The 27,837-nt window shown below is 44.2% G+C and overlaps 1 protein-coding gene across 4 annotated transcripts; it reads right to left on the bottom strand.

Moving 5' to 3' along the window:
• Nucleotides 1–16,828: 16,828 nt before the first annotated feature.
• On the bottom strand, nucleotides 16,829–27,608 carry LOC110533254 (UDP-glucuronosyltransferase 2C1). Of its 4 annotated transcripts, none has more exons than XM_090188770.1 (6): nucleotides 27,165–27,608; nucleotides 21,530–21,750; nucleotides 21,251–21,393; nucleotides 19,197–19,361; nucleotides 18,051–18,764; nucleotides 16,829–17,927 (listed from the first exon to the last, which is right to left on the bottom strand). In XM_090188770.1, exons 3-6 carry the CDS (start codon nucleotides 21,386–21,388, stop codon nucleotides 17,340–17,342), a joined length of 1,605 nt encoding a protein of 534 aa, XP_090044896.1. In that variant the 5' UTR covers nucleotides 21,389–21,393; nucleotides 21,530–21,750; nucleotides 27,165–27,608; the 3' UTR covers nucleotides 16,829–17,339. The 4 variants fall into 4 exon arrangements, with proteins under 4 accessions (XP_090044896.1, XP_021473011.3, XP_021473012.3 ...); XM_021617336.3 differs by having other exon boundaries at nucleotides 21,530–21,581; nucleotides 27,165–27,270; XM_021617337.3 differs by lacking the exon at nucleotides 21,530–21,750 and having other exon boundaries at nucleotides 27,165–27,597.
• Nucleotides 27,609–27,837: the final 229 nt, after the last annotated feature.

Here is a 27,837-nt window from a genome sequence, read left to right as displayed (position 1 = left end):
TTACTAGAGACCAGGGGTTCTAAAACACAAAGACCAGGGGATCTTCTGTTCACTAAAGACCAGGAGTTCTAGAACACAAAGACCAAGGTTTCTAGAACACAAAGACCATGGGTTCATCTGTCACCAAGGGACAGGGATTCTAGAACACAAATACCATGGATTCTGGAACATAAAGGGAAACCTGTTCTCTGAAGGAAATAACCTTCAATGCATAGGCAATCTCCAGACCAGGGAGACCAACGTATCTGCTGTTTTCTCTTTTAACCAGAGTCTAGTTGTTCTAACTATGACCAATCAATGACATTAATCACTCAATTAAATAGTAGAACAGGGAATTGTAAACTGGCAGGATTGTAAACATCACGTAGGTACTGGCACTCTTACCTCATTGCTGTCATATTCAGAGTTGAACAATTTATATAAAATCTAAATTATGAATCTTTGCATACTAGATATTTCTGGCACAATTGGTTGTTCGATTTCATTAACTTGAAACAGCCTTTCAAGTCAAGAATAGCATTCTGAGATTAAGTGTCACTCCAACCAGTTGTTGTCATGGCACCCAAGACAACCAAAGCAACAGAACATTCCAAATAAATGTGTTCTTTCTGGCACAGCCTGACAACACAATTACTAAGGCTGGGCATCGCTTCCTAGTTTTCCACACAAACTATGACACAAACTCTCCAATGATAAAATAATGAATATGCAATGTTTCAAAACCAACCATGATTTATGGAACAAATGTATTGTCTTTAAATGAATCAAAAACAACAATGTCCTCATTCACTTCACATGTATGTTCCAAATGAACTTCCGGGTAGTGTCTGTGCTTATATGCAACACCCCATCTATCTACATTAAACCTATATTAGATCATTGCAATATGGGCATAGTTATACTTCCTTTACCATCATGCTACATTTCAGTAGATCGTTGATGGCTGTCGTTCTCCACTAACGATCTGTGTGATTCATTAACCACAGTCTGATACACATACTGTTTATGTGGTGTCATCCACCTGATTAAAAAAGAACAACAAAGTTTAGGGATTCAACCTGAGCCCCACTATTATACATGTCGCTATACAGCAGAAGATGCAGAATCCACCAGCCCCCCGCCCCCAATGTTTGCAGAGATAACATTTATGGTAACAGCTCAGCATTCAACACCATAGTGGCCCTCAAAGCTCATCACTAAGCTAAGGACCCTGGGACTAAACACCTCCCTTTGCAACTGGATCCTGGACTTCCTGACAGGCCGCCTCGAGGTTGTAAGGGTAGGTAACAACACATCTGCCACGCTGATCCTCAATATGGGTGAACCTCAGGGGTGCGTGCTCAGTCCCCTCCTGTATTCCCTGTTCACTCATGATTGCACGGCCAAGCATGACTCCAACACCATCATTAAGTTTGCTGATGACACAACAGTTGTAGGCCTGATCACCGATAACGAGATGGAGAGAGACCTGACCGTGTGGTGCCAGGACAACAACCTCTGCCTCAACGATGACCAAGACAAAGGAGATGATCGTGGACTACTGGAAAAGGAGGACCGAGCATGTCCCCATTCACATAAACAGGGCTGTAGTGGAACAGATTGAGAGTTTCAAGTTCCTTGGTGTCCACATCACCAACAAACTATCATGGTCGAAGCACACCAAGACAGTCGTGAAGAGGGCACGACAAAACCTATTCCCCCTCAGAAGACTGAAGAGATTTGGCATGGGTCCTCGGATCCTCAAAAGGTTTTACAGCTGCACCATCGAGAGCATCCTGACGGGGTTGAATCACTGCCTGGTACGGCAACTGCTCGGCCTCCGACCGCAAGGCACTACAAAGGGTATTGAGTATCCGGCCCAGTACACTACCGGGGCCAAGCTTCCTGCCATCCAGGACCTCTATACCAGGTGGTGTCAGAGGAAGGCCCTAGGAATTGTCAAAGGACTCCAGCCTCCCTGGTCGTGGACTGTTTTCTCTGCTACCGCACGACAAGCGGTACCGGAGTGCCAAGTCTTGATCCAGGAAGCTTCTGGACAGCTTCCATCCCCCCCCAAACCATAAGACTCATGAAAAGCGAATCAAATGGCAACCCGGACTATTTGCATTGGCCCCCTTAACACAGCGTTTTCATACAAGGCTGTGTTAGTGTTTAACCCCTCAGGGTAGAAAAGGTTCATGTTTACAACAGGGAATACAAAATTCATCATGTGATGATGTGTATGTGACCCGACCCCTTAACCCTTGACCTTTTAATGTGAGTTTGACATCTCTGACTCCAATCCATTCCAGACACAACAGGAAACAGGAAACAGGGGGACGTGATAAAAAAAAGAAAGGGCAGAGTTACAACTGTGGTGCTCATGAAATTCTGTCAGCTGGTTATTGTCATGCAAAAGACTGCCATTCTCACGGTAATTTACAATTCATTAAAATTAACAAGTTTAGCATCTCCAGTTCTCCACGAATAAAAACAGCATACAAACCGCTGATGCCTTTTGGAACATCTACATTTAAAACGTCTAAAAAAATCAATTTAATATTATCTTTACTGTTACGTTCCCCAGTTTCTGTGTTGTTGTGGGTTTGTGTGTGTGTGTGTATTTCAGGATGGCTTCCTGGATTTCATGCATCTGATTGGTCGGCCCCATTGCGGATTGGAGCTCTGACCCCGCCCTCTCGTCAGGGGAAACAGCAGACTCCTTCTGCAGCTTGAAAAGCCAGTGTTCCTTCGTTAAGAGCGAGCACCTTTGTGTGTCCTGTGTTGGTCAGAAAGTGTTGTTGTAAAGTGTTGTTGTAAAGTGTTGTTGTAAAGTAGTGTTGTAAAGTAGTGTGTAGCCGCTCCGGCAGGGTTATGTGTACGCCGTAGGACTTAGTGTTTTTTGGTTTATTTAAATTGTTCACTAAGTTTGGTCAATTATTTCATTTATTCTAAGGGACCTTGGGAGTGTTTAGGCAAGAGGCCTGCGGGTATACATAACCTGTAGTATTTACTGTCTATGCAGGCTAGGTAAGACCTGGGCTCTAACTCTTAGTGGTAGGAGAGGGGGCTCTAACTCTTAGTGGGTAGGAGAGTGGACTCTAACTCTTAGTGGGTAGGGGAGGGGGCTCTAACTCTTAGTGGTAGGAGAGTGGGCTCTAACTCTTAGTGGTAGGAGAGGGGCTCTAACTCTTAGTGGGTAGGAGAGGGGGCTCTAACTCTTAGTGGTAGGAGAGTGGGCTCTAACTCTTAGTGGTAGGAGAGGGGTTCTAACTCTTAGTGGGTAGAAGAGGGGGCTCTAACTCTTAGTGGGTAGGAGAGGGGGCTATAACTCTTAGTGGGTAGGAGAGGGGCCTCTAACTCTTAGTGGGTAGGAGAGGGGACTCTAACTCTTAGTGGGTAGCATAGGGGGCTCTAAGAGTTACTCTGTATGTCATGGGCTCTCCAGCCCTGTTCCTGCAGCTACCCAGTACTCTGTATGCCATGGGCTGTCCTACCCTGTTCCTGCAGCTACCCAGTACTCTGTATGCCATGGGCTGTCCAACCCTGTTCCTGCAGCTACCCAGTACTCTGTATGCCATGGGCATTCCTACCCTGTTCCAGAAGCTACCCAGCACTCTGTATGCCATGGGTCCCCCCTACCATGTTCCTGCAGCTACCCAGTACTATGTATGCCATGGGCTCTCCTACACTGTTCCAGTACTCTGTATGCCATGGGCTCTCCAACCCTGTTCCTGCAGCTACCCAGTACTCTGTATGCCATGGGCTCTCCTACACTGTTCCAGTACTCTGTATACCATGGGCTCTCCAACCCTGTTCCTGCAGCTACCCAGTACTCTGTATGCCATGGGCTCTCCTTCCATGTTCCTGCAGCTACCCAGTACTCTGTATGCCATGGGCTCTCCTACCCTGTTCCTGCAGCTACCCACTACTCTGTATACCATGGGCTCTCCTACCCTGTTCATGCAGCCACCCAGTACTCTGTATGCCATGGGCTCTCATACCCTGTTCCTGCAGCTACCCAGTACTCTGTATACCATGGGCTCTCCTACCCTGTTCAAGCAGCCACCCAGTACTCCGTATGCCATGGGCTCTCATACCCTGTTCCTGCAGCTACCCAGTACTCTGTATACCATGGGCTCTCCTACACTGTTCATGCAGCCACCCAGTGCTATATTTGAAAAATGTTTTCGCAAACAAAACATAATTCATTAAACTGTTGACACGCCTCTCTGGGCGCTCAAGAAAATAATAAAGGAGAGTAATAAACGTCTCACCCAAGTCACTATGAAAATATAAACAAAATCCCTATCATCATTACACACACCTGCTTCATCATTACACACACCTGCCCCATCATTACACACACCTGCTCCATCATTACACACACCTGCCCCATCATTACACACACCTGCCCCATCATTACACACACCTGCCCCATCATTACACACGCCTGCTTCATCATTACACACACATGCCCCATCATTACACACACCTGCTCCATCATTACACACACCTGCTCCATCATTACACACACCTGTTCCATCATTACACACACCTGCCCCATCATTACACACACCTGCTTCATCATTACACACACCTGCCCCATCATTACACACACCTGCTCCGTCATTACTCACACCTGCTCCATCATTACACACACCTGCTCCATCATTACACACACCTGCTCCGTCATTATGCACACCTGCCCCATCACTACACACACCTGCTCCATCATTACACATACCTGCTCCATCATTACACCTGCTCCATCATTACACCTACTCCATCATTACACACACCTGCTCCATCATTACACACACCTGCTCCGTCATTACACACACCTGCTCCGTCATTACACACACCTGCTCCATCATTACACACACCTGCTCCATCATTACACCTGTTCCATCATTACACACACCTGCTCCATCATTACATACACCTGCTCCGTCATTACACCTATTCCATCATTACACCTGCTCCATCATTACACTTGCTCCATCATTACACCTGCTCCATCATTACACACACCTGCTCCGTCATTACACACACCTGCTCCATCATTACACCTGTTCCATCATTACACACACCTGCTCCATCATTACACTTGCTCCATCATTACACCTGCTCCATCATTACACCTGCTCCATCATTACACACACCTGCTCCGTCATTACACACACCTGCTCCATCATTACACCTGTTCCATCATTACACACACCTGCTCCATCATTACACCTGCTCCATCATTACACCTGTTCCACCATTACACACACCTGCTCCATCATTACACTTGCTCCATCATTACACCTGCTCCATCATTACACACACCTGCTCCGTCATTACACACACCTGCTCCATCATTACACCTGTTCCATCATTACACACACCTGCTCCATCATTACACTTGCTCCATCATTACACCTGCTCCATCATTACACCTGCTCCATCATTACACACACCTGCTCCGTCATTACACACACCTGCTCCATCATTACACCTGTTCCATCATTACACACACCTGCTCCATCATTACACCTGCTCCATCATTACACCTGTTCCATCATTACACACACCTGCTCCATCATTACACCTGCTCCATCATTACACACACCTGCTCCGTCATTACACACACCTGCTCCGTCATTACACCTGCTCCATCATTACACCTGCTCCGCCATTACACACACCTGCTCCATCATTACACACACCTGCTCCAACATTACACACACCTGCTCCATCATTACACCTGCTCCATCATTACACACACCTGCTCCGTCATTACACACACCTGCTCCATCATTACACCTGCTCCATCATTACACACACCTGCTCTATCATTACACACACCTGCTCCGTCATTACACACACCTGCTCCGTCATTACACACACCTGCTCCGTCATTACACACACCTGCTCCGTCATTACACACACCTGCTCCGTCATTACACACACCTGCTCCATCATTACACCTGCTCCATCATTACACACACCTGCTCCATCATTACACACACCTGCTCCGTCATTACACACACCTGCTCCATCATTACACACACCTGCTCCATCATTACACCTGCTCCATCATTACACACACCTGCTCCATCATTACACCTACTCCATCATTACACCTGCTCCATCATTACACACACCTGCTCCATCATTACACCTGTTCCATCATTAAACACACCTGCTCCATCATTACACCTGCTCCATCATTACACACACCTGCTCCATCATTACACCTACTCCATCATTACACCTGCTCCCCATTTTATCTCCTTGATTACTCCCTCTTTCTTTAGCCCTCAGTAGACATCAGTCACTAGTTAGTATTGTCTTATTTTATGTTCAGTAAGCTTCTCATGTTATGTTCTTTTGTATCGTTTCATTATTAAACTCACCTTTTGCACCTGCTTCCTGACTCCCGGGGTATTACGTTACAGAATACTACGTCACTTCCTGACTCCCGGTGAATTACGTTACAGAATACTACGTCACTTCCTGACTCCCGGTGAATTACGTTACAGAATACTACGTCACTTCCTGACTCCCGGTGAATTACGTTACAGAATACTACGTCACTTCCTGACTCCCTGTGTATTACGTTACAGAATACTACGTCACTTCCTGACTCCCGGTGAATTACGTTACAGAATACTACCTCACTTCCTGACTCCCGGAATATTACGTTACAGAATACTACCTCACTTCCTGACTCCTGGCGAATTACGTTAGAGAATATATGGAAGCAGCCGAGGATAAAACCATCTTCCAGACGGTCTACTCCACCAACACCACAACCAGCTGACACATCTGGCTACGGCCATGGAGTAGCCCCTCCACGTTCTCCGCCAGCAAGGCTCTCCATATCCCTATCAGAGGGCCTCCTACCACGGGTATTCACAGTGAGCCAGTCCCCCAGCCAACCCAGCCATCCGCCCAGGTCAGCGATGCCCGACTGTCCCTTCCGGAGAAGTATGATGATTCTCCATCGAAATGACCTGTCTGCTGCAGTGGCGTCACCCAAGTTGTTGGAGCTACATGGCTAATGGCTACGCCTACTAAGTCAAGTGACGATTGGGAGAAGCAGGCAGGATGTCACGGATGGTGAGATGCATTGGTTGACGCTCCGGACCTGTCCGTGTTTGGCTGACAGATGTGCGGCTGACTGACCGGGAATTAGCCATCTGCTACCGCAGTCCTCCCCCTCCGCTCAGAGACCAACTATGCTCCTTCCACTCCAGTCCCAAACTGCTCCCTTTCCTTTGTGTCTGTACACTGTAATTCAGCTTTCAGCTGAGAACGTATACAGCCGAGGTAAACACATAAAGGTTATGTTTCCTTCACTACAGTAACACTATGTTGTCATCCTGAGTTCCATGGTTGCCATGGCGATGTGAGGTTACCTAGCCAGAGAACTCTTGTAAAATGTTAAATATTTTATTGATCAAATTAACTTTTTTGTTGTTGTTAGCTTAGTAAGTACTGATTATTTCTATTGAACAAAAAATATAAACGCAACATGAAACAATATCAATGATTTTACTGAGTTACATTTCATATAGGGAAATCAGTCAATTGAAATAAATAAATGATGCCCTAATTTATGGATTTCACATGATTGGGAATACAGATGTGCATTTGTTGGTTACAGATACCTTCAAAAAAAGGTAAGGGCATGGATCAGAAAACCAGTTAGTATCTAGTGTGACCACCATTTGCCTCATGCAACACAACACATCTCCTTCACATAGAGTTGATGAGGCTGTTGATTGTGGCGATCGTCACGATATCACGTTATTCAAATTGCCATTCTGTTCATTGTCCGTAGCTTATGTCATATCATATGCCTTATCGCATACCATAACCCCACCACCACCATGGGGCACTCTGTTCACAACTTTGACATCAGAAAACTGTTCACCCACACTCACGCCATACACACTTTCTGCCATCTGCCCAGTACAGTTAAAACCGCAATTCATCCATGAAGGGCTCACTTCTCCAGAGTGCCAGTGGGCCATCGAAGATGAGCATTTTCTCACTGTCGGTTGCCGAACTGCAGTCAGGTCAAGACCCTGGACAACGAGCAAATGAGCTTCCCTGAGACGTTTCTGACAATTTGTGCAGAAATTCTTCAGTTGTGTAAACCCACAGTTTCATAAACTGTCAGGGAGGCTGGTCTCAGACGATCCCGCAGGTGAAGATGCTAGATGTAGAGGTCCTGGTCTGGCGTAGTTACACGTGGTCTGTGGTTGTGAAGCCGGTTGGTCGTACTGCCAAATTCTGTAAAACGACATTGGAGGTGGCTTATGGTAGAGAAATTAACATTGAATTCTCTGCCAACAACTCTGGTGGACATTCCTGCAGTCAGCATGCCAATGGCACACTCAAAAGTGGCATTGTGTTGTGTGACAAAACGGCACATTTTAGAGTAGCTTTTTATTGTCCCCAACACAAGGTGCACCTGTGTAATGATCATACTGTTTAACCGGCTTCTTGATAGTCCACACCTGTCAGGTATCTTGGCAAAGGAGAAATACTCACTAACAGGGACGTAAACAAGTGTGTGAGAAATAACATTTGAGAGAAATAAGCTTTTTGTACATATGGAACATTTCTGGGATCTTTTATTTCAGCTCATGAAACACGGGACCAACACTTTGCATCTTGTGTTTATATTTTTGTTCACTACACGACCAAAAGTATATGGACAGCTGCTCATTGAACATCTCATTCCAAAATAATGGGCATTAATATGGAGTTGTTCCCCCCTTTGCTGCTATAACAGCCTCCACTCTTCTGGGAAGGCTTTCCACTAGATGTTGGAACATTGCTGCTATAACAGCCTCCACTCTTCTGGGAAGGCTTTCCACTAGATGTTGGAACATTGCTGCTATAACAGCCTCCACTCTTCTGGGAAGGCTTTCCACTAGATGTTGGAACATTGCTGCTATAACAGCCTCCACTCTTCTGGGAAGGCTTTCCACTAGATGTTGGAACATTGCTGCTATAACAGCCTCCACTCTTCTGGGAAGGCTTTCCACTAGATGTTGGAATATTGCTGCAGGGACTTGCTTCCATTCAGCCACAAGAGCATTAGTGAGGTCGGGCACCAATGTTGGGCGATTAGGCCTGGCTCGCAGTCAGTGTTCCAATGCATCCCAAAGGTGTTCGATGGGGTTGAGGTCAGGACTATGTGCCATTCAAGTTCTTCCACAACGATAACGACAAACCATTTCTGTATAGCCCTCGCTTTGTGCAAGGGGGCATTGTCATGCTGAAACAGGAAAGGGCCCTGCCCGAACTATTGCCACAAACATGGAAGCACAGAATCGTCTAGAATGTCATTGTATGCTGTAGCGTTAAGATTTCCCTTCACTGGAACTAAGGGGCCTGAACCATGAAAAACAGTCCCAGACAATTATTCCTCCTCCACCAAACTTTACAGTTGGCACTATGCATTGGGGCAGGCAGTGTTCTCCTGGCATCTGCCAAACCCAGATTCATCTGTCGGACTGCCAGATGGTGAAGTGTGATTCATCACTCCAGAGAACGTGTTTCCACTGCTCCAGAGTCCAATGGCAGCAAACTTTACGCCACTCCAGCTGACACTTGGCATTGAGCATAGTGATCTTAGGCTGTTCCCTTTCCTGCACATTCACCTAGGGCAAGGTAGAGGCTCTTTTAATCTCCCCCCTTTTATCTCCCTCCTTCCCTCTGTCTCTCATCTTTTCTATGTGAAGTATTACCAACATTGTTTTGCATCAGCTTCTGTAAAAACACATTTCAATGGGAGGGAAATCAACGGAAAATCTGATGACTTTGTGCCAATATCAGTACAACCCTGAGAGTGTTTCCATCACAGTAGCTCGCTAGGAGAGAGAAAGCGATGAAAAGAGAGGGAATTATTTCTGAAGGAGAGACCGAGATAACATTAAGCCTGAAGGAGAATTTAAAGAGCCTTGCACTAGGTAGAGGAATTCCATTGTTTATTTTATCCAACACATCATCCCATCTGTTCCTGAGTGTTTGTTTTTCCTTTCAACAGCCCCTTCAGCTGAAGGAGGGAGAGAGACGGGGGGGGGGGGGAGTAGTTGAGGACACTGTTGAATTTACCTCCTGTACGAACCTAAGCACAGAAAGATACTGTCATCATACTGATCACACACACACATAAAATGTGCAATGAGTAACGATAACTTGCCAATATACAAATGGTACCAGTACAGAGTAAATGGGTACGAGGCAGATATGTACAAATACACTATATATATAAAAAAGTATGTGGACACCCCTTCAAGTGAGTGGATTCGGTAATTATTATTGTATTGAATTGAGCACACAGCCACACACACTCCATAGACAAACCATTTTTGGGGCCTTCCACTGACACCGCCTAGTATATAGGTCCTGGATGGCAGGAAGCTTGGCCCCAGGTCGGATGCCGAGCAGTTGGCATACCAGGCGGTGATGCAACCAGTTCTCGATGGTGCAGCTGTAGAATCTTTTGAGGATCTGAGGACCCATGACAAATCTTTTTTGTCTCCTGGGGGGGGTGGGGGGGGGATAGGTTTTGTAGTGCTTGGTGTTTTTAAATTATTTTTATTTCACCTTTATTTATCCAGGGAGGCCAGTTGAGAACAAGTTCTCATTTACAACTGGAACCTGGCCAAGATAAAGCAAAGCAGTTCAACACAAACAACAACACATGAATATAATATATATAATAAACAAATATACAGTCAATAAAAAATAAAAAAATCTATACAGTCTTTATTATTATGATGACACTGTTATGGTATTGATTATGATGACACCTGTTATGGTATTATATATACAATATACAGTCGTGGCCAAAAGTTGAGAATGACAATAATATTAATTTCCACAAAGTTTGCTGCTTCAGTGTCTTTAGATATTTTTGTCAGATGTTACTATGGAATACTGAAGTATAATTACAAGCATTTAATAAGTGTCAAAAGGCTTTTATTGACAATTACATGAAGTTGATGCAAAGACTCAATATTTGCAGTGTTGACCCTTCTTTTTCAAGACCTCTGCAATCCGCCCTGGCATGCTGTCAATTAACTTCTGGGCCACATCCTGACTGATGGCAGCCCATTCTTGCATAATCAATGCTTGGAGTTTGTCAGAATTTGTGGGTCTGTTGGTCCACCCGCCTCTTGAGGATTGACCACAAGTTCTCAATGGGATTAAGGTCTGGGGAGTTTCCTGGCCATTGACCCACAATATCGATGTTTTGTTCCCCGAGTCACTTAGTTATCACTTTTGCCTTATGGCAAGGTGCTCCATCATGCTGGAAAAGGCATTGTTCGTCACCAAACTGTTCCTGGATGGTTGGGAGAAGTTGCTTTCGGAGGATGTGTTGGTACCATTCTTTATTCATGGCTGTGTTCTTAGGCAAAATTGTGAGTGAGCCCACTCCCTTGGCTGAGAAGCAACCCCACACATGAATGGTCTCAGGATGCTTTACTGTTGTCATGACACAGGACTGATGGTAGCGCTCACCTTGTCTTCTCCGGACAAGCTTTTTTCCAGATGCCCCACACAATCGGAAAGGAGATTCATCAGAGAAAATAACTTTACCCCAGTCCTCAGCAGTCCAATCCCTGTACCTTTTGAAGAATATCAGTCTGTCCCTGATGTTTTTCCTGGAGAGAAGTGGCTTCTTTGCTGCCCTTCTTCACCCCAGGCCATGCTCCAAAAGTATTTGCCTCACAGTGCATGCAGATGCACTCACACCTGCCTGCTGCAATTTCTGAGCAAGCTCTGTACTGGTGGTGCCCGATCCCGCAGCTCAATCAACTTTAGGAGACGATCCTGGCGCTTGCTGGAATTTCTTGGGCGTCCTGAAGCATTCTTCACAACAATTGAACCGCTCTCCTTGAAGTTGTTAATGATCCGATAAATGGTTGATTTAGGTGCAATCTTACTGTCAGCAATATCCTTGTCTGTGAAGCCTTTTTTGTGCAAAGCCATGATGACTGCACGTGTTTCCTTGCAGGTAACCATGGATGACAGAGGAAGAACAACGATTCCAAGCATCACCCTCCTTTTGAAGCTTCCAGTCTGTTATTCTAACTTAATCAGCATGACAGAGTGATCTCCAGCCTTGTCCTCATCAACACTCACACCTGTGTTAGCGAGGGAATCACTGACATATGATGTCAGCTGGTCCTTTTGTGGCAGGGCTGAAATGCAGTGGACATGTTTTTTGGCGATTCAGTTAATTTGCATGGCAAATCACTCTTCATAACATTCTGGACTATATGCACATTTCCATCATACAAACTGAGTCAGCAGACTGTGAAAATTAATATGTGTCATTCTCAAAACTTTTGTGCATGACTGTATACAGTGTGTGAAAATGTAGTAAGATTAGGGAGGTATGGCAATAAATAGGCCATAGTGGTGAAAAAGATGCCAATTTGGCAATTAAACACTGGAGTGATAGATGTGCAGAAGATGAACGTGCAAGTAGAGATACTGGGGTGGAAAGGAGCAAAAAAATAAATAACAATATGGGGATGAGGTAGTTGGGTGGGCTATTTACAGATTGGCTGTGTACAGGTGCAATGATCGGTAAGCTGCTCTGACAGCTGATACTTAAAGTTAGTGAGGGAGATATAAGTCTCCAGCTTCAGTGATTTTTGCAATTCGTTCCAGTCATCGGCAGCAGAGAACTGGAAGGAAAGGTGGCCAAAGGAGGAGTTGGCTTTGGGGATGGCCAGTGAAAAAATCCTGCTGGAGCGCGTGCTACGGATGGGTGCTGCTATGGTGACCAGTGAGCTGAGATAAGGTGGGGCTTCACCTAGCAAAGACTTAGCAAAGACTTCTTGATGACCTTAAACGAGGGCCAGCAAAAGAGAGCATACAGGTCGCAGTGGTGGGTAGTATATTGGCCTTGGTGACAAAAAGGATGGCGAGGGTATGTTTAACAGCATGAGTGAAGGATGCTTTGTTGAGAAATAGGTAGCCGATTCTAAAATGAATTTTGGATTAGTTGATGAGAGTTAATGTGAGTCTGGAAGGAGAGTTTACAGTCTGACCAGACACCTAGGTATTTGTAGTTGTCCACATACTGAAAGCCAGAGCCGTCCAGAGTAGTGATGTTGGACAGGCGGGCAGGTGCAGGCCGCGATCGGTTGAAGAGCATGCATTTAGTTTTATTTGCATTTAAGAGCAGTTGGAGGCCACGGAAGGAGAGTTGTATGGCACTGAAGCTCGTCTGGAGGTTAGTTAACACAGTGTCCAAAGAAGGGCCAGAAATATACAGAATGGTGTCGTCTGCGTAGAGGTGGATCAGAGAATCACCAGCAGCAAGAGCGACAGAATTGATGTATACAGAGAAAAGAGTCGGCTCGAGGATTGAACCCTGTGGCACCCCCATAGAGACTGCCAGAGGTCCGGACAACAGGCCCTCCGATTTGACACACTGAACTCCTTCTGAGAAATAGTCGGTAAACCAGGCGAGGCAATCATTTGAGAAACCAAGGCTGTCGAGTCTGCCAATAAGAATGTGGTGATTGACAGAGTCGAAAGCCTTAGCCAGGACGATGAATGCGGCTGCACTGTAATGTCTTTTATCGATGGCGGTTATGATGTCGTTTAGGACCTTGAGCGTGGCTGAGGTGCAATCATGACCAGTTCTGAAACCAGATTGCATAACGGAGAAGGTACGGTAAGATTCGAAATGGTCGGTAATCTGTTTGTAAACTTGGCTTTTGAAGAACTTAGAAAGACAGGGTAGGATAGATATAGGTCTGTAGCAGTTTGGGTCTAGAGTGTCACCCGCTTTGAAGAGGGTGATGACCGCGGCAGCTTTCCAATCTTTAGGAATCTCAGACGATACAAAAGAGAGGTTGACTAGGCTAGTAATAGGGGTTGCAACAATTTTGGCGGATAATTTTAGAAAGAGAGGGTCCAGATTGTCTAGCCCAGCTGATTTGTAGGTTTCCAGATTTTGCAGCTCTTTCACCCAAATCTATCTGGATTTGGGTGAAGGAGAAATGGGGGAGGCTTTGGCGGGTTGCGGGGTAGCCAGGTGGAAAGCATGGCCAGCCGTAGAGAAATGCTTATTAAAATTCTCAATTATTGTGGATTTATCGGTGGTGACAGTGTTTCCTAGCCTCAGAGCAGTGGGCAACTGGGAGGAGATGCTCTTATTCTCCATGGACTTTACAGTGTCCCAGAACATTTTTGAGTTGGTTCTACAGGATGCACATTTCTGTTTGAAAAAGCTAACCTTAGCTTTCCTAACTGCCTGTGTATATTCGTTCCTAACTTCCCTGAAAAGTTGCATATCACGGGGGCTATTCGATGCTAATGCAGAATGCCACAGGATGTTTTTGTGCTGGTCAAGGGCAGACAGGTCTGGAGTGAACCAAGGATATATATATATATATATTCCTAGTTAAATTTTTTTTGAATGGGGCGTGCTTATTTAAGATGGTGAGGAAGGCACTTTTAAAGAATAGCCAGGCATCATCTACTGACGGGATGAGGTCAATGTCATTCCAGGATACCTCGGCCAGGTCAATTAGAAAGGCCTGCTCGCAGAAGTGTTTTAGGGAGCGTTTGACAGTGATGAGTGGAGGCCGTTTGACCGCTGACCCATTACGGATGCAGGCAATGAGGCAGGGATCGCTGAGATCTTGATTGAAAACAGCAGAGGTGTATTTGGAGGGCGAGTTAGTTAGGATGACATCTATGAAGGTGCCCGTGTTTACGGATTTGGAGTTGTACCTAGTAGGTTCATTGATCATTTCTGTGCGATTGAGTGCATCAAGCTTGGGTTGTAGGATGGCCGGGGTGTTAAGCATGTCCCAGTTTAGGTCACCTAGTAGCACGAGCTCAGAAGATAGATGGGGGGGGGGGGATAAATTCACATATGGTATTGAGGGCACAGCTGGGGGCAGAGGGAGGTCTATAGCAAGCGGCAACAGTGAGAGACTTGTTTCTGGAAAGGTGAATTTTTAGAAGTAGAAGCTTTGTATTGTTTGGGTACAGACTTGGATAGTAATGCAGAACTCTGCAGGCTATCTTTGCAGTAGATTGCAACACAGCTCCCTTTGACAGTTCTATCTTGACGGAAAATGTTATAGTTAGCGATGGAGATTAAGGTTTTTGGTGGTTTTCCTAAGCCAGGATTCAGACACGGCTAAGACATCTGGGTTGGCAGAGTGTGCTAAAGCAGTGAGTAAAACAAACTCAGGGAGTAGGCTTCTAATGTTAACATGCATGAAACCAAGGCTTTTACGGTTACAGAAGTCAACAAATGAGAGCACCTGGGGAATGGGAGTGATGCTGTGGACTACAAGGCCTGGGTTACCCTCTACATCACCAGAGGAACATAGGAAGAGTAGGATAAGGGTATGGCTAAATACTATACGAACTGGCCATCTAGCACGTTCGGAACAGAGAGTAAAAGGAGCAGGTTTCTGGGCACAATAACATAGATTCAAGGCATAGTGTACAGACAAAGGTAAGGTAGGATGTGAGTACATTGGAGGTAAACCTAGGCATTGAGTAATGATGAGAGAGATATAGTCTGTAGAGACGTTTAAACCAGGTGATGTCATCGCATATGTAGGAGGTGGAACAACATGGTTGGTTAAGGCATATTGAGCAGGGCTAGAGGCTCTACAGTGAAATAAGACAGTAATCACTAACCAGGACAGTAATGGACGAGTCATATTGATATTAGAGAGAGGCATCCGTAGCCAAGTGAACATATGGGTCCAGTGAGTGGTTGGGCTGACTGGGAACACGGCGTTTCAGACAGTTAGCAGGCCGATGCTAACATGCTAACAGTTAGTAGGCCGGGGCTAAACAAGCTAGCAGTTAGCAGACCGGGGCTGGCAAGCTAGCAGTTAGCAGACCGGGTTAGCAAGCAAGTAGTTAGCAGGGGCTAGCAGTTAGCAGACCGGGGCAGGCGAGCTAGCAGTTAGTAGACCCGGGGCGAGCAAGTTAGCCTTTGGGGGACGTCGCAATGGGGGTAAGTTTGTTTTTGCTTCTTCGTGCGGTGACGTCGATAGACCAGTCGTGGAATTAGTAGGGTTCCAAGTAGCTCTAGGTAGCTAGCAGGCCTAGCAGGTTAGCAGAATGGGCCTTCAGCGGGCGTCGCACCTGAGGGGCCTGTTGGAATCCTCGGGTAGATGTCGTCGGTATTCCAGTCGTAGAGGATCGGCGGGGTTCCGTGCCCCGAACCGGCAATAGAAGGGGTCCGGATATTGTAGCCCAGGAGTGAGCCGGGAGATGGTTCTAGCATGGGCTAGCCCCAGGCTAGTTGGTGCTAGCTCCGGGACAGAAACGTTAGCCAGGAGTAGTTAATCCGGGTTGCGGTTAACTAGCTGTGATGATCCAGATGAAAAGGTTCAGAGTTTGTGGTAGGAATGCGGGGATATGGAGAGAAAAATAGGTCCGGTATGCTCTGGTTTGAAACGCGTTGTACAAACTGGCGAGAGCTTTCCGAGCTAAAGGTTAGCTGATGACCGCTAGCAGTGGTTAGCTGACTGATAGCTAGTTAGCTAGCTAGCTTCAGTTGAGGTATTCCAGTTTGGAGGTAAACAGAAATACTTTAGGGAAAAAACAAAACAAATCAAAAATAAAAATAAACAGAGCCACACCAGTGAGGCGGGTTGCAGGAGAGTATTTTGAAGTTGAGGTTTAGGACAAATATTAAAAAGAACGCAAAGAAAAAGGGACGAGACAAGACGACAAGGACGTCTGACTGCTACGCCATCTTGGATTCATCTCCATCCATCTCATACACCATCCATAGTGTAATTAATAACTAATTAATAACTTCACCAGGCTCAAATTGATATTCAATGTCTTATTTATTTTTAACCATCTACCAATAGGTGCCCTTCTTTGCAAGGCATTGGAAAATCTCCCTGGTCTTTGTGGTTGAATCTGTGTTTGAAATTCACTGCTCGACTGAGGGACATAACAGATTGTATGTGTGGGTTACAGAGATAAGGTAGTCATAAAAAATCATGTGAGTGAGTCCATTCAACTTATGTGACTTGGTTAAGCACATTTTTACTCATTAACATATTTAGGCTTGCCATAACAAAGTGGTTGAAAACTTATTGACTAAAAACATGTCAGCTTAAACATTTTTTAAAATCAATTTTAAATTCAGGCTGTAACACATCAACATGTTGAACAAGTCAAGGGATGTGAATACTTTCTGAAGGCACTGTGGGTGTAAGGAGAACTACATTAAGGAAAATGGTAGAACTGTCCCGTACGCAATATATCTAGCTATATCCAGGTCTGCCCTGAGAACAGTCTTGGTTTCCAGTAATGCGATTCTACAACTGGTGTCAGTGTGGTTTGATTTTGTTCCTGTTCTTCCGGCAGGTTCTCCAGAGGATCCTGATCAGGAGCCCAGTAAAGAGCAAGACTCCTCCCCCAGCAGCCAGCAGCAGTAGCAGCACGTCCACAGAGTGGTAAGAGTACCAGGGCATCCTGTTGGCCGACGTACGGAGGTGAGACGCCCCCTTGTGTCGCATCACAAACTCCAACCAGAAGAGGGCCTTGTCCATGGGCTTGATGGGCTGGTCCCTGTGCAGGCGGGACAGCCTCTGCATGTTCTCCCTGTAGGGGGCGTGGGTGAGCACCTGGTTCAGAGCCTGCTGGAAATTGGGTCTGTTGAACATGGCCAGCTCCAGGATCTTGGCAGCGCCTCTCTCCTGCAGACGCAGAAGATTGTCATACTGGTCGAAGAACAGGGGTATCCCCAGCACTGGGGTGCCGTGGTAGATGGCCTCCTGGACCCCGTTGGTTCCTCCGTGGGCCACAAAGGCTCTGGTCTGGGGGTGACCCAGGAGGTCTTTCTGGGGCATCCAGTCCACCAGAAGAGTGTTGTTGCCCAGAGTGGAGGGAATCTTGCCCCGGTGCCTCCAGATTACCTTAGATAGAAGAAGAAGATATGAATTTCTCTTTAAATAACTTCTCGTTTACATCACTTTACATCACTTGCATTGCAGAGATTTTTACATATAAAAGCTAATAATGAAAAACAATCAGGATACCTTCTGAGGCAGCTTGGCGAACACACTGGCGATCTGGTCTGTGATATCAACAGGAAGTGCATTGACAAGAGTCCCCAGAGACATGACGATCACCCCATGCTCCCCGGCACTCTGGACAAACTCCTCCAGGTCTGGAGGCAGGGGCTGGGCCGGCTTGCACTGGAACCCCCCCATGTAGATGACGTTGGGCATGGTGGGACGGGGGAAGTCAAACACAAAGTCAGACCTCATCAGCCAGATGTCAGCTTCCTGGATCAAGGAGATGATGTCACAGCCCCCTTCGAAGTACTTGGCGCAAATTGCGTCATAAATCGGCCCAACTACGAACCTCTGCTGATACACGATGATGCTGTAGTGCAGCATGTTTTGGACCCGTTGGACGAAGGTCATCTTGTCAGTGAATCCAGACCCTGTGACCGGGATGTAGGACAAGGGAGAGGGGGCGATGGCAAAATGGCCTTCCCCGCTGGTGATCCAACGGGCGTTGAGTACCACAGGCAGTTTGAGGTAGTGGGCCATCAGCAGCCCTCCAGCCAGGTTAGGGTCGGTGAGCATCATGTCATACTGAGCGTCCTGGAGACTCTTCATCAGCTCCTTGTCGTCGAATATGCGAGCCAGCATCTCACAGCCCAGGATGTGGGCTTCTTCTATCATACTGAGAAACTCCTTGGTTAGTTGGAAGAACTTCAGCAAAGATATCCCCTCTCTCTGAGCCTGAATTAAGACATTAAACAGAGATTGAATGCCTGTTTGACAAAATAAATGGATGTCTGGCTGGATGGTTGATTGGCCGGTTTGTTGGCTGGATAGATGGATCAACCAATCAACCAGTCATAAAGATACATCAAACCTTCATGTGCTTCTGAAGGCACGTTATGAAGACATACCTTCAGGTTCTTCTGTAGGCACGTTATGAAGACATACCTTCAGGTTCTTCTGTAGGCATGTTATGAAGACATACCTTCATGTGCTTCTGAAGGCACGTTATGAAGACATACCTTCAGGTTCTTCTGTAGGCACGTTGCAAAGACATACCTTCAGGTTCTTCTGTAGGCACACTATGAAGACATACCTTCAGGTTCGTCTGTAGGCACGTTGCAAAGACATACATTAATGTGCTTCTGTAGGCACACTATGAAGACATACCTTCAGTTGATTCTGTAGGAAGGTTTCGATGTAGCTGTATAAGTTATCTTTCTCCTTGATGGTGATAGAGGTGTATAGAGGTGACTTCTCTGTGATGTACCAGCTGGTAGATGGTCTGACCACTGTGATGGTGTGGCCTCTGGCATGGAGCTCCTCGATCAGTACCTACACATTGGTGACGTTAGTAAGCTCACAAAGGGATGTGTTGTTGTGGAGAGCTGTCAACAATGTGCCGTTTTAAAAGGTATTAATCCTTTAAAAAGGCCTTAATCTAAGAAACATAAAACTTTTGCATCGAAATCTGTCAGTTTAAGCTGGAGATATCGTGAGCTGATCTCAATCCACTGCATCTGCCTAGGTCAGCCTTCCACATCTGCGGTGGAAGTTGGCCGAGCTACAGCAGCGTTTACAGCAGCGTTTGTCAGACCATGAGAGACATCCCGAAGTCAGTCTTCCACATCTGCGGTGGAAGTTGGCCGAACTACAGCAGCGTTTACAGCAGCGTTTGTCAGACCATGAGAGACATCCCGAAGTCGGTCTTCTCACGAAAACGTCTCAACCTAGAAATTAATATGAAAAATATGGAAATCTGTGTTCTCTGTTTTGTTCTACAAGTGTCACGGGACTCGTCTGACCCATACAAGCGAATGGAAGTATGAAGGTAATTTCTATCAAAAATCAAAAAGAATGGATTAAATATGTGTCGAAAAAAAACCTCAAATAAGATATGACTTCAAAACCTCTTATTTTTTCTGTCATTTTGCCAAAGTTATTCAATGCTATAGGCTATAGTAGTAAGTAGTAAAGTAGTAAGACCAAATTCAATATTTTATCAAATCTTTTTTCAATATATATATTTTTTATACCTAAAGGGTCCTATAATTCAACATCAATTAGCTAAATGATCCACAGTATGACCATCTTAAAACAATTCCATATGTTAGCACAGTACACACAGTAGTCTCATTGAGATGCAGGGTTCTTCAATTCCGGTTCTGGAGGGCCATAACCCACTTTGGTGGTTGTGGTGAGGTGTGGCCTGATTAATATAGTTGAAATCATTCATTTGAAATCACAAAACTTGTGCAGAACACCATAACGGTAAATGACCAATAGCAGAGGTTTCTATAGTACTGAAAATCCGTATTTAAGTAAAAGTACTTAAACTTAGGTTGTAATTTACTCAAGTAAAAGTAAAAAAAGTATCCGGTCAGAAAACTACTTCAGTACTAGTTACACATTTTGTTTGGATTTTATGATATACTGTGTGCAAATAAAAACGGATTGATTTGACTCACAAAGTATTTTGACAGAAAAACATTAACATAACTTGATATTTGTAGCAAGATGCAAGGTAACATAGTAACCAAAAAAGTGTTAAACAAATCCAAATATATTTCATATGCCAACAGCGTGCAAAGCTGTTATGAAGGCAACGTGTAGCTACTTTGAAGAATCTAAAATCTATTTTGATTTATTTAACACTTTTCTGGTTACTACATGATTCCATATGAGTTATTTCATAGTTTTGATGTCTGCACTAATTATTCTACAATGTAGAAAATAGTAAAAAATAAAGAATGACCCTTGAATGAGTAGGTGTGTCCAATCTTTTGACTGGTACTGTATGTGAGTGTATATATATATATATCATTATTTTCATTTTTTCCAAGCAGGCCACTGACGTAGATGACTGACTGCCCAGAAAGTTTCCTCCCCCGGCGAGTACATACAGGACTGCTCATATATAATAATAATAATAATAAATAAATAATATAAATATATATATAATATATATATTAAAATATATATAATATAAACCTATGTACCTGGAGGGATTTGGTCAAACGTAACTAAGTTAACAGTAAGTTGCAGTTCTTGACACACTGAAACATGTGCGCCTGGCACCTACTACCATACCCTGTTCAAGGGCACTTCAATATTTTGTATTACACTTTCACCCTCTGAATGGCACACAGACACAATCCATGTCTCAATTGTCTCAAGGCTTAAAACCCCATCTTTAACAGAACGCTAGGCACAACATTGAGCACCTTCATGTTGACCCAGTGGCTTCCATCGACAGGAAAGACCAGGACTTTTCCTCCATGGCAGGACGGTGCAGGAAGGAGAAGGAGAAATGACACCAGACTTAGTAACGAGAGGTCTCCCCAAGGAGAGCGGGAATACATTGTGTCTACACAGAGGAAAAAGAGGACAAAAGTCATTATGTTATATACTTGTGTCAATAAGTTAGTATTGTCTACACTATTACATAACAACAAACTACTTGAGTGTAGGTGAATAAGAATATGCAATAAGAGTTGGCTTACCGGTGCTATAGAGTCCATGCAGCACTAACAACGCTCTGCAGGGGACTGCAAACTGCAAAATAAAGGCTGGCAATACTTTGAACGTTTCAGGGTTCAAAGTCCACCTGATAGTATAGACGTCCTGCTATAGCCCAGGTAGATGATTTACAAACAGATAGTGGTGCCTCCCAAATTGCACTAGTTTTTCCCAGGGTCCTCAGGGCTCTGGTCGACATAGTAGACTATTGTAGGGAATAGGATGCCATTTGTGATTCAACCACTACATGGGCAATAACACTAGTGAGTTCTGGTAAAACACACCTGTCACATAACTGACCTCTTACCCAATGTAAATGCCTACTTATCATTGATACAATCCATATGTGATTGTGTCCACCTCTAGTCTGACTCCAGGTTGTAGTCAGAATGTATTCACCTGAACCTTTAAAATGTTTTGTTGTGTTACAGTCTGAATTTAACATGGATTAAATGGAGATGTTTGTGTCTCTGGTTTAATGCCCCATAATGTCAAAGTGGAATTCTGGTTTTTAGATTTTTTGTTGTTGTTACAAATTCATTTAAAAAAAAATGAAAAGCTGAGCTTGAGGTCAAAAAGTATTCAACCCCTTTGTTATGGCAAGACTAAGTCAACTAAACAAGTTCAGGAGTACAAATGTGTTAAACAAATCACACTTTTTTTGTGTACAAAAATAATGGTTAACGTGAATTTTTAATGACTACCTCATCTCTGTACCCAGGGGCGCAACTTTGGGTTTAGAGGTAAGGGGGACATAATTATAATTTTGTCAAATTTGCTTGTATTTTTTTTTATTTGGGTCGGAAAAACACTCCAAGCTGTCGACTCGACCGCTCGGAGGTGTCCGCGTGGTCCTAAAGCACACCGTCTCCTAGATTTGTATTACATTCCAATGATAAAACATGAGAAAACACATACAATTATCTGTAAGGTCACTCAGTCGAGCAGTGAATTTCAAACACAGATTCAACCACAAACACCAGGGAGATTTTCCAATAACTCGCAGAGAAGGGCACCTATTGGTAGATGAGTGAAAATCAAAAAGCAGACATTGAATATCCCTTTGAGCATGGTGAAGTTATTCATTACAAATTGGATGGTGTACCAATACACCCAGTCACGACAAAGATACAAGCGTCCTTCCTAACTCAGTTGCCAGAGAGGAAGGAAATCAATCAGGGATTTCACCATGAGGCCAATGATGACTCTAAAACAGTTGCAGAGTTTAATGGCTGTGATAGGAGAAAACTGAGGATGGATCAACAACATTATAGTTACTACAATTACTAACCTAAATGACAGAGGGAGAAGTGAAACTGCAAAAAAATGTAACAAAAGAAATGAATATAAAGATAAAAAAAATATATATATATATATATTGAGTATATATATATATATATATATAAAAATATAAATCCAACACAAGCATGGTGATGCCTACATTATATTTTGCAGGCCTAGGACTAGGATAAAAAGGAAGGGATTCGGAGCTATGCACTTGCAAAATCTGAGAAAAAACTGGTTCAGTCTGCTTTCCACCAGACACTGAGATGAATACACCTTTCAGCTGGGGTGACAGGGTAGCCTAGTGGTTAGAGCGATGGACTAGTAACTGGAAGTTTGCAAGTTCAAACCCCTGAGCTGACAAGGTACAAATCTGTCATTCTGCCCCTGAACAGGCAGTTAACCCACTAGGCTGTTATTGAAAATAAGAATTTGTTCTTAACTGACTTGCCTAGTTAAATAAAAATAACCTTAAACGCAAGGCTAAATAGACACTGGAGTTGCTTACCAAGACAACATTGAATGTTCCTGAGTTGCCTAGTTACAGTTCAGACTTAAATCTGCTTTAAATTCTATGGCAAGACTTGAACATACCTGTCTAGCAATGATCAACAACCAATTTGATAGAGCTTGAAGGATTTTAAAAATAATAATGTGCAAAGCTCTTAGAGACATACTGAGAAAAAATCATCGCTGTGAGATGTATCTAATCAAGTTTTACTTTTCATTACTTTTTATTATACAAATGTTAGAATTTTTCTTCCACTTTGAAATTACACAGCATTGTGTCGATCGTTGACAAAAAATGACTAAACTAAACCCATTTTAATCCCAATTTGTAACACAACAAAATGTGGAAAAAATAAAGGCATTTGAATAGTTTCTGAATAACTTGTCTTCATAATGTGCCAACAGAAGCAGATGATAATAATCAACAGCACTGCACCCCCCACAACAACTCGCCCAAGCCTTCCCCATTTCTCCTTCTCCCAAATCTGCTCAGCTGATGTTCTGAATGAGCTGCAAAATCTGGACCCCTACAAATCAGCCGGGCTAGACAATCTGGACCCTTTCTTTCTAAAATTATCTGCCAAAATTGTTGCCACCCCTATTACTAGCCTGTTCAAACTCTCTTTTGTGTCGTCTGAGATTCCCAAAGATTGGAAAGCAGCTGCGGTCATCCCCCTCTTCAAAGGGGGTGACACTCTTGACCCAAACTGCTACAGACCTATATCTATCCTACCATGCCTTTCTATGGTCTTCGAAAGCCAAGTCAACAAACAGATTACCGACCATTTCGAATCTCACCGTACCTTCTCTGCTATGCAATCTGGTTTCAGAGCTGGTCATGAGTGCACCTCAGCCACGCTCAAGGTCCTAAATTATATCTTAACCGCCATCGATAAGAAACATTACTGTGCAGCCGTATTCATTGATCTGGCCAAGGCTTTCGACTCTGTCAATCACCACATCCTCATCGGCAGACTCGACAGCCTTGGTTTCTCAAATGATTGCCTCGCCTGGTTCACCAACTACTTCTCTGATAGAGTTCAGTGTGTCAAATCGGAGGGTCTGCTCTCCGGACCTCTGGCAGTCTCTATGGGGGTGCCACAGGGTTCAATTCTTGGACCGACTCTCTTCTCTGTATACATCAATGAGGTCGCTCTTGCTGCTGGTTAGTCTCTGATCCACCTCTACGCAGACGACACCATTCTGTATACTTCCGGCCCTTCTTTGGACACTGTGTTAACAACCCTCCAGGCAAGCTTCAATGCCATACAACTCTCCTTCCGTGGCCTCCAATTGCTCTTAAATACAAGTAAAACTAAATGCATGCTCTTCAACCGATCGCTACCTGTACCTACCCGCCTGTCCAACATTACTACTCTGGACGGCTCTGACTTAGAATACGTGGACAACTACAAATACTTAGGTGTCTGGTTAGACTGTAAACTCTCCTTCCAGACCCATATCAAACATCTCCAATCCAAAGTTAAATCTAGAATTGGCTTCCTATTTCGCAACAAAGCATCCTTCACTCATGCTGCCAAACATACCCTTGTAAAACTGACCATCCTACCAATCCTCGACTTTGGCGATGTCATTTACAAAATAGCCTCCAATACCCTACTCAACAAATTGGATGCAGTCTATCACAGTGCAATCCGTTTTGTCACCAAAGCCCCATATACTACCCACCATTGCGACCTGTACGCGCTCGTTTGCTGGCCCTCGCTTCATACTCGTCGCCAAACCCACTGGCTCCATGTCATCTACAAGACCCTGCTAGGTAAAGTCCCCCCTTATCTCAGCTCGCTGGTCACCATTGCATCTCCCACCTGTAGCACACGCTCCAGCAGGTATATCTCTCTAGTCACCCCCAAAACCAATTATTTATTTGGCCGCCTCTCCTTCCAGTTCTCTGCTGCCAATGACTGGAACGAACTACAAAAATCTCTGAAACTGGAAACACTTATCTCCCTCACTAGCTTTAAGCACCAACTGTCAGAGCAGCTCACAGATTACTGCACCTGTACATAGCCCACCTATAATTTAGCCCAAACAACTACCTCTTTCCCTACTGTATTTAATTAATTAATTTATTTTGCTCCTTTGCACCCCATTATTTTTATTTCTACTTTGCACATTCTCCCATTGCAAATCTACCATTCCAGTGTTTTACTTGCTATATTGTATTTACTTTGCCACCATGGCCTTTTTGCCTTTACCTCCCTTATCTCACCTCATTTGCTCACATCGTATATAGACTTGTTTATACTGTATTATTGACTGTATGTTTGTTTTACTCCATGTGTAACTCTGTTGTATGTGTCGAACTGCTTTGCTTTATCTTGGCCAGGTCGCAATTGTAAATGAGAACTTGTTCTCAACTTTATTCATCCCAAAGGGGCAATTCGTTCCGGATGCTTCAAACAGGACAAACACGCTGACAGCATCCAAGGTTTTATTTAAACACTTTTTCTCACCTGAGACTCTGGCTTCGTCCTAAATGGTACACTATTCCCTACATAGTGCACTTCTTTTGACCAGAGCCCTACGGGAATAGTGTGTCGTTTTTTGGGATGCACACTTGTTCTCAACTGGCCTACCTGGATAAATAAAATAAAATAAATAAATAATGTGCCAACAGAAGCAGATGAAGGTTTGTCTTCATAATGTGCCAACAGAAGGACATGCCCCAACCAGAATCTATGGATTACAGGCAACATTCGCACTGAATTAAAGGGTAGAGCTGCCACTTTCAAAGAGTGGGACTCTAACCCTGAAGCTTATAAGAAATCCTGCTATGTCCTCCGGTGAACCAACAAACAGGCAAAGTGTCAATACAGGTCTAAGATCGAATCGTACTGCTCCAGCTCCGACGCCTTGAAAACCATTACAGACTACAAAGGGAAGCTGAAAGGCTGGTCATGGCTCACATCAACACCATTATCCTAGAAACCCTAGACCCAGTCTAATTGTCATACCGCCCTAACATATCTAACAAAAGGAACACCTATGAGCGGCCCAGTGCATCACCGGGGGCCAAGCTTCCTGCCATCCAGGACCTCTATTCCAATTGAGATGTTGTGGCAGGACCTTAAACAAGCCGTTCATGCTCGAAAACCTACAAATGTTGCTGAGTTAAAAGGGATTTCACCCTGGCTCTGCAACAACATGTAGTCATTATCATATTAGCAACGATACGTGTTGATCATAATCATCCAATCCACAAAGCTAGAACGAGCCCATTTTCATTTCCCTGGTAGAATCAAACGAGCACATTTTCATTTTCCTGGTAGAATCAGGAAGTTTCGACATGCTGTGTTTTCGTGTTCTCATAGTGAACCACGTCACTCCTAGTGAATGCAGACACCGCACCCCCAGGGCGTGCCAACAAAATTAGATGGTGGTATAAGGTGTTGTTTAGTTGTGCTCAGAACTTCTCTCGGTGAGAAAGATATTTTTTTTTAACGTTTTTTTTTTTTCTCCCACTAACGTTTGTCTTTATGCTTCTGTTGTGTTCTGTGCCTGGCTTTGTAAAAGGAAAGGCTCACCCATAATGAATGTTATATCGTTTTTGTCCAACTCTTAAGTGATGTTCTATCGATTCCCTGGATCATTTCATGTTGTCGTTGTGTATCTGAGTTATTGGCGTTCAAGCAGGCACACATCCGTCCAGTATGACGTAGCACTGTGAAAAAGTCTCTCACTACACTGGAAGTTCATAGGAATATAACTTTTGTATCATTAACCTATCGTACATGTCAGATTTCAACACTGGCTGATGTCATAACTCGGGAGAATGTCTTCTCTCAAATGAGCCATTCTTACCTTGAGAAATGTGTAATTTAATAGAGAGTCAAGCACATTTATCCTATGTGTCTGTTTAGTCCAGGGTGCATTTCATGTTGTCGTTGGCAGAGATATTATTGAAAGGAGATCGGAATTCAACGTATAGCCACGCCCAGCAGACTGTCAACCAATCGTGTTCACGTTGTCATGCTGCGTCAAGCGGTTGCTTAACTAATTGTCATGGAATCCCTTGTCAAAGTCAGTGTATATATTTCGAGAAACGTGCCTATTTTCCTCAAAAGTATCTAATCTCACGATTCCAAAGCTATACGATATTACATTACATATAGCAAGTTAATTATATCACATCTCGGGAAAATATATATAATGTTGTACTTCTTGTCGACGAAATTCGTGCTAGTGTTGTGTTTTTGAGCTGGTACCCAATAGCCTCCCATTCACTCCTTGTCCCAGAATCACCCAGAATGCACCGTGCTGCATATTGACATAGCAATGGGCAACGTTTCCCAGCTCCTCATAAAGTATCTCTGCCGTTGTGAATGTTACAGTTCACTCTGTGATGCCTCACATCGATCTGCAGATTGAACAGGATGAGATCGTAGACTTCTAAATTGATCGTGCAGTTTGTTTAGGCGATTTTACAGTTAAAATATATCTACGTTATATGCCGATTTTGTCTTTGGTATTATTG

The sequence above is a fragment of the Oncorhynchus mykiss genome, chromosome 10 (assembly GCF_057628025.1).
Source record: "Oncorhynchus mykiss isolate SJ-2025 chromosome 10, ASM5762802v1, whole genome shotgun sequence".
Lineage (NCBI taxonomy): Eukaryota > Metazoa > Chordata > Actinopteri > Salmoniformes > Salmonidae > Oncorhynchus > Oncorhynchus mykiss.
This window is presented reverse-complemented; position numbering and strand designations above follow the sequence as displayed.